At 50.4% G+C, this 6,851-nt stretch overlaps 1 protein-coding gene across 1 annotated transcript in view; it reads right to left on the bottom strand.

Moving 5' to 3' along the window:
- Nucleotides 1-4,356: 4,356 nt before the first annotated feature.
- The window catches only part of LOC142742181 (uncharacterized), a 51,053-nt gene continuing 48,558 nt past the window's right edge, over nt 4,357-6,851 (bottom strand). The window contains exons 2-3 of the mRNA XM_075851681.1: nt 5,312-5,465; nt 4,357-5,199 (exon numbers count right to left, since the gene is read on the bottom strand). Of these exons, the coding sequence (XP_075707796.1) occupies nt 4,461-5,199; nt 5,312-5,343 (771 nt within the window). The 5' untranslated portion in view covers nt 5,344-5,465 and the 3' untranslated portion in view covers nt 4,357-4,460. The remainder of the gene's footprint in view (nt 5,200-5,311; nt 5,466-6,851) is intronic.

Genomic DNA, 6,851 nt, shown 5'->3' with positions numbered 1-6,851 from the left:
GAATTTCGGAGGGATTTCTTCGAGCAACTGAATTTCCGAATTGTATTGGTGCCCTAGACGGGAAGCACATTCGTGTGAAGAATCCCCCACGCACTGGCTCCAGATACTATAACTACAAGCAGTATTTTTCTATAGTCTTGTTGGCCTTGGCGGACAGTAATTATTGTTTTACCATAGTAGACATTGGGTCGTATGGAAGCTCTGTTGATGCACGCATATTTAGTTCGTCCAGAATGGGTAAACGTCTTATGAATAATCAACTTGCTGTGCCTGAACCTACCATCCTCCCTGGCTCCAGTGGCCCACCAATCCCATATGTCATTGTTGCAGATGAGGGTTTTGCCCTGACAAGGCAAGTAATGCGTCCATTTGCAAGAAGGGGCTTGGATGAGCGTAGAAGCATGTTCAATTACCGGCTATGCAGAGCACGAAGATGTGTCGAATGCGCCTTTGGCATTATGTCTAACAGGTGGCGGGTGTTTATGACAACAATGCAAATGTCACCGCAGAATGTGACACGTATCCATGGCCGGCCTTAGCTATGTTCGACCAATGTGGTCGCACAGGGCGCCAGCCGCCACACGGCAAGAGGGGCGCCAGCGGGTGTGTGTATCCCCGCGCCGTTACAACTACCAGCGGGGATACACACACTAACTGTAGTCGCACCCAGGCGCTTCTTCACTTAGTGGCTGTCGCTACCGCTGTAGCAGCCATAGCAGCTGCTAGCGGTGACACCGGGCATGAGGGCGGTGGCGCCGCTAGCAACTGCTGTGGCTGCTATAGCGGTAGCGACGGCACTATAGCAGAGCAGGGAGATATCTCCCTGCTCTGCTGTCTACTAGCGCCACTGTAGCTCCCTTCAGCTACAGCGGTGCTAGTAGACAGCAGAGCAGGGAGATACCTCCCTTGCTCTGCTATAGTGCCCCCCTGTAGATATCAAACCCCCCCCCCTTCCAGGATATCGCCACCGTAGCTCCCTCAAGGAGCGGAATCTCCGTGTGGCCGGGGATTCCGGTCCTGGAGCGCTGCTTGATGCCTCTGTCCATATATGGACAGTGACATCAGGGAAAACTCCTGAAGCGGAATCCCCGGTCACAGCATTGCAGACTCTATGATCGGGGATTCCACTCCAGGAGAAGCCAATGACGTCATGGACACAGACGTCAGGAGCTTCTCCTGGAGTGGAATCGACGGTCATAGCGTCTGCAACGCTGTGAACAGGGATTCCGCTTCAGGAGTTTTCCCTGATGTCACTGTCCATATATGGACAGAGGCATCAAGCAGCGCTCCAGGAGCGGAATCCCCGGCCACACTGGGATTCCGCTCCTTCAGGGAGCTACAGTTGCGCTATCTTTACTGGAAGGAGGGGGGTTGCTATCTTCAGGGGGGCTGTGGGCTGTGTGGCACTACCTACAAAGGACAACTGTGCAGGAGCACACAAAATACCCAGCTTTCCCGGGTATCAAAAAAAAAAGTGTGGAAATAAACTAGGTATAACTTTTATTTAATCTAGCTAAAAGGATTAATCCTTTACTCAGACTAAATAAAAGTTATAACTTAGTTTATTTCAACACATTTATTTGATAGCTGGGTATTCTGTGTGCTCCTGCACAGTTGTCCTTTTTTGAATGTCTATTGCCCGCCAGCTATCGGTCATTTCGTAGTCCTTGCACTACCTACAAGGGGGCTGTGTGGCACTACCAACCAGTGGGCTGTGTGGCACTACCTACTAGGGGGCTGTGTGGCACTACCTACCAGTGGGCTGTGTGGCACTACCAACCAGGGGGCTGTGTGGCACTACCAACCAGGGGGCTGTGTGGCACTACCAACCAGTGGGTTGTGTGGCACTACCTACTAGGGGGCTGTGTGGCACTACCTACCAGGGGGCCGTGTGGCACTACCTACAAGGGGGCTGTGGGCTGTGTGGCTCTACCAACCAGGGGGCTGTGGGCTGTGTGGCACTACCAACCAGTGGGCTGTGTGGCACTACCAACCAGGGAGCTGTGGGCTGTGTGGCACTACCAACCAGGGGGCTGTGGGGCACTACCAACCAGAGGGCTGTGGGCACTACCAACCAGGGGGCTGTGTGGCACTCCCTATCAGGGGGCTGTGGGCTGTGTGGCACTCCCTACCAGGGGTCCTTGCGACACTTCCTACCAGTGGGCTGTGCGGCACTCCGCACAGGGGGCTGTGCGGCACTCCCTACAGGGGGCTGTGCGGCACTCCCTACAGGGGGCTGTGCGGCACTCCCTACTGGGGGCTGTGCGGCCCTCCCTACAGGGGGCTGTGCGACGCTATCTACAAGGGGGCTGTGTGGCGCTATCTACAAGGGGGCTGTGTGGCGCTATCTACAAGGGGGCTGTGGGGCGCTATCTACAAGGGGGCTGTGTGGCGCTATCTACAAGGGGGCTGTGTGGCGCTACCTACAAGGGGGCTGTGTGGCGCTACCTACAAGGGGGATGTCTGGCGCTACCCACAAGGGGGCTGTGTGGTGCTACCTACAAGGGGCTGTGTGGCACTACCCACAAGGGGCTGTGTGGCGCTACCTACAAGGGGGCTGTCTGGCGCTACCCACAAGGGGCTGTGTTGTGCTACCCACAAGGGGCTGTGTGGCACTACCTACAAGGGGCTGTGTGGCGCTACCTATAGGGGGAATCTGTGAGTGGGGGTCTGATGGTCATTTTACTGAGTGGTGGGCTGATGGTCATTTTGCTGTGAGTGGGGGGCTGATTGTCATTTTACTGTGAGTGGGGGGTTGATGGTAATTTTTCTGTGAGTGGGGGGCTGATGGTCTTCAAGTGGTTTCCACCTCTGACCTCCAATTGAAATTAATAGGAGGCAGAAGATACCTGCGGCGCTCGTTTGGAGCTTTTTTTACAGCGTCTTTTGCATTCGCTTCAACAGCTTAAGAAAAAACACAAAAAAAAGGTCATACAACGCTGTCAGTTGCTGAAGGAATTTTGAGGCAGATTTTTTTTGCCTTACAAAAAACATGTGTGAACATGCTCTACGAGTGGAGTGCTTGTTCTTAGCCGTTTTCTATCTTTCTCAAAACAATTTTTGGTAGGGGGGCCCTGAGGAAATTTTGTTTTTCCAGTGCTACCTCGAGTCCGAAAAGGTTGGGAAACTCTGTACTAGGGTCCCGTCATGGAGCAGCTCAGTTCGTCATGGGAACGGGGCCTGAGTACAATTTTTGTTTTTGTTTGGGGGCACTGTCTACAAGGGGGAGGTGCGGGGACTGTATGGCACGATCTACAAGGGGGAGGTGGGGGACTGTATGGCACTGTCTACAAGGGGGAGGTGTGGGGGACTGTATAGCACGATCTACAAAAAGGAGATGGGGGATTATGGCACTGTCTACAGGGAGGCTATATGGCAAAATCTACAGGGGGGCATTATACTGTGTGGGGGCCACTAAGCGGACATTATACTGTGTAGGGGTACTACAGGGGGCATAATACTGTGGGCACAATTAGAGGACAAAATACTGTGTCCTTGAAGGGGTTGTAATATATTATATTATTAAATATTATTATACTGTATGGGGGCACTAAAGGGGCATTATAATTTTCTTTATGGGGCATTTTTTTTTAATGATGGGGTGGGGCGCCGAAAGATCATTTCGCACAGGGCGCCATCTATCCTAGTGCCGGCCCTGCACGTATCATCCAAGCGTGTCTAGTGCTGCATAACTTCAGCCGCATACATGACGCTAGTTTTGATGCTGAATATATACAAACAAATGCACCCACTACAAACACTGTGCCGCCAATTCCACTAGGGAGAGCTGTAACATCTGGACTCCGAGTGCAGGAAAGTTTTGCCGCATATTTTGAGAGCCCTGCTGGAGCCGTACAATGGGAGCTCGATGCCACTTAAAGGATGGCATAGTTATTAGTATTGTGTCCAAAGGTCCTAAGTTCCCCGTGTTTTGTGTTTTATGTTAGGGGCTTCTAGTGTTAGGGACTCGCATGAGGACCCTTGACGTGGGTTGCGAGCTTACATCTGCTTGGGTTTGGACTTGGCATTTAACAGGCAAACAAGTGATTGCATCAGAAACACATAGGATCTAACATTTCTCATACAATCCCAACTGTCCTTTGTGCCTCAAATGTGAAAGCACTTCACCGCAACATTGAAATCTCTTTTGAATAATGGCAAACCCCAACAGATTAAATAATACCTCAATGAACGCATTCTACAATGTTGGGCCCTGGTAAACAGTGTGTGAATGTACAGTAACATGACGATTGAGAAACATTGTGAAAATGAGGGGTAGAAAAGAATGGCCACACTCAATTGCAAATCAACAGCAGAGTTTATGTTCACGCCACACAGAACCCCAAGTGAAAAATAAAGGAAACACAATAGTTAACTTGGCACCAACATGATGCAACAACAATAATAACCCAACACTGAAGTCAGGAAACCAAAACCATTACTTCATCCAACACGCACTTCTACAAGTCCTGGTATTGATGAGGCGGGGAAGTGTAGGCGCCCATTTCAGCACCACTATGCTGTCCACGGACCTGCTGTGGATGTTCCTCTACAGCATAGTGGTGCTGATGCTGCACCTGGTAGCTGTGGCTTGGGAAAGCAGGTACATAGGTTTCTGCTGCTCTGCTGTAGGGTGCAAAATAGCGCTCACAAGCAGCCACAGGACCAGGGGAAAAGCGGGCAGGCAATGGCCTGTACTGGTGTTGGCGTGCGCTGGGGGTGGCCGGTTGGGATGGGCCTGGTAAATTTGAGCCGACAGAAGGCTCGGGTAATCCTCGCCAATGCTCTACTGCAGAGAAACACTGGCGAGGATTGTTGGGTGGTGTCGCACAGTCAATTAAGGAGATGATTGCGGACTGGATGCGCGGCAGCCTATTGTCCGGTACCTCACGCAGCAGTGGCACGATGCTGCGGGCAAAATAGTCGTAGCCGTCCTCATCTGCCGCACGACGCAGGTATTCCAGGACCCTTCCGTCCACTTGCGCACCAGTGGATGCCATCTGACTGCGTCGGCGTCTGGCTGGTGCACGATATAGTGGCATTTCATCCGTTGGGACTTCTGCTGGGCCGAACACTAGTGGCGCAGGGTCCTGAAGTGTCAGCTCCGGGGTTAGGGGCAACAGGCGACTGGTGTGACGTTGCGCATGGGACTCCGCATGGTCAGGCTCCTCTTCCGATTCGTTTAGATTGTCTGAGGTTCTAGAATATAAATGCATAATGAGAAACAACTTGTCAACAACGAACAAACATGCTGTTTTGAGGACATGACGTGCAAACAAATATTTTTTCAGGCAACAGTACATTTACTTACGCTCGCATCTCCATAATATCTTTCAGGAACATGAGCTGGTCTGTGTAGAGGTACCTCCTTTTCTTAGAGGCACCATCTCCACTTCTGCCTCTGTCGCCGTACTCCCTACGGAATTGATCTCTGCAGCTCCTCCACCGGGTCTTAACATCATGTACTGTAGGATGAACAACAAAAACATGGTCACTCATTGTGTTAAAGCACACACAACTATACTGCCAAAAACATTCCGGTCCTTGCACAGAAAAATACATTCCACAAGGTGATGATGCAGCGACACAAAATAAACGTTGGCCATTAGGGAAAATTATCGCACAGGGACACACTACTGAATAGGGATGACATTGCATCTAGAAAGACATGTACTCACCAATTTTCTGACGGTCTCGCGTGCTGCTTTTAGCCCATTCGGTGCTGAATAGCGCCTGGGCTATATGGTCCCATGCCACTTCTTTGGCCGACCGGTCATGGTAGGACTCCGCGCGGGTGTCCCACACCTCGGGCCTCTCCTGCACAAGGCCGATTAGTTTCTCTACATCCAGAACTCGAGGCATGGCTGTACTTTTCTGTGTGTAGGTAGGTATGGGCCAAACACGTTGTAGAATATAAAGCACTTCCTGGTTTGTGCTTGTTTAGACAAGTTTTCTAAGTAATTTACATTCACTTAACAAGTGATGCGTGAAAAACGCACATCCCACGGAGGTGCATCCGTGTGGCATGCGTGATTTTCACGCACCCATTGACTTCAATGGGTGCGTGATGTGCGAACAACGCACGAATATAGGACATGTCGTGAGTTTTACGCCACGGACTCAAGCTGCGCAAAAATCACGGACTGCCTGCACTGCCCCATAGACTAACATAGATCCGTACGACACGCATGAAAAGCATGCGTGTCGCACGGACGTATAACATGCTCGTGTAAATGAGCCCTTAATGTAAGAATTATATAGCTGCAATAGCACTCACTCACAGCAATGGCTGCCTGTGCCTGCCTAAATAACACACTAACACTGACTGACACCTATCTCTCTCTAAAATCTATCTCTCTATCAAATTATTGTAAATCTAACTATCTATTCTCTTCTCGTCACTATGAAGCATACTCAATGACACTAATCTACTATCTATCTGTATTCTATGTTTACTATCTCTCACTCTCTGTCTGACATCCTCTCTGTTCTCTGTATTACCACCAAAGCACCAGTATTTCCTGGTTGGGTTGTTTATAGTTGCTATTCCTCATATGACGGCATCAGTGACTCACACCTATACCCTTCCTCATTGGCTGTGCTAGAAGGAGGGCTGCCTGCAAGGCATTATGAGGAAGCCCGCCGGGCCCCTGCCCAAGGTTATGTGATCCGTATTTTCTGTCTTCTTGTCTTGTTCTGATATGTAAAATGGCGGTCGCCATTTTGAGCGATGCGGGACGAATATCAAAAAGTTTCGGATTCACTAAAATCTAAAACTTTTGGGAAATTTGTAAAAAATTCCTTTTGTGTAGAATGTATTCGCTCATCTCTAGTGGTGAGTGGGGCCTGTG

The sequence above is a fragment of the Rhinoderma darwinii genome, chromosome 2 (assembly GCF_050947455.1).
Source record: "Rhinoderma darwinii isolate aRhiDar2 chromosome 2, aRhiDar2.hap1, whole genome shotgun sequence".
Lineage (NCBI taxonomy): Eukaryota > Metazoa > Chordata > Amphibia > Anura > Rhinodermatidae > Rhinoderma > Rhinoderma darwinii.
Note: the sequence above shows the minus strand (reverse complement) of the source record. Positions and strands in the feature narration are given on the sequence as shown.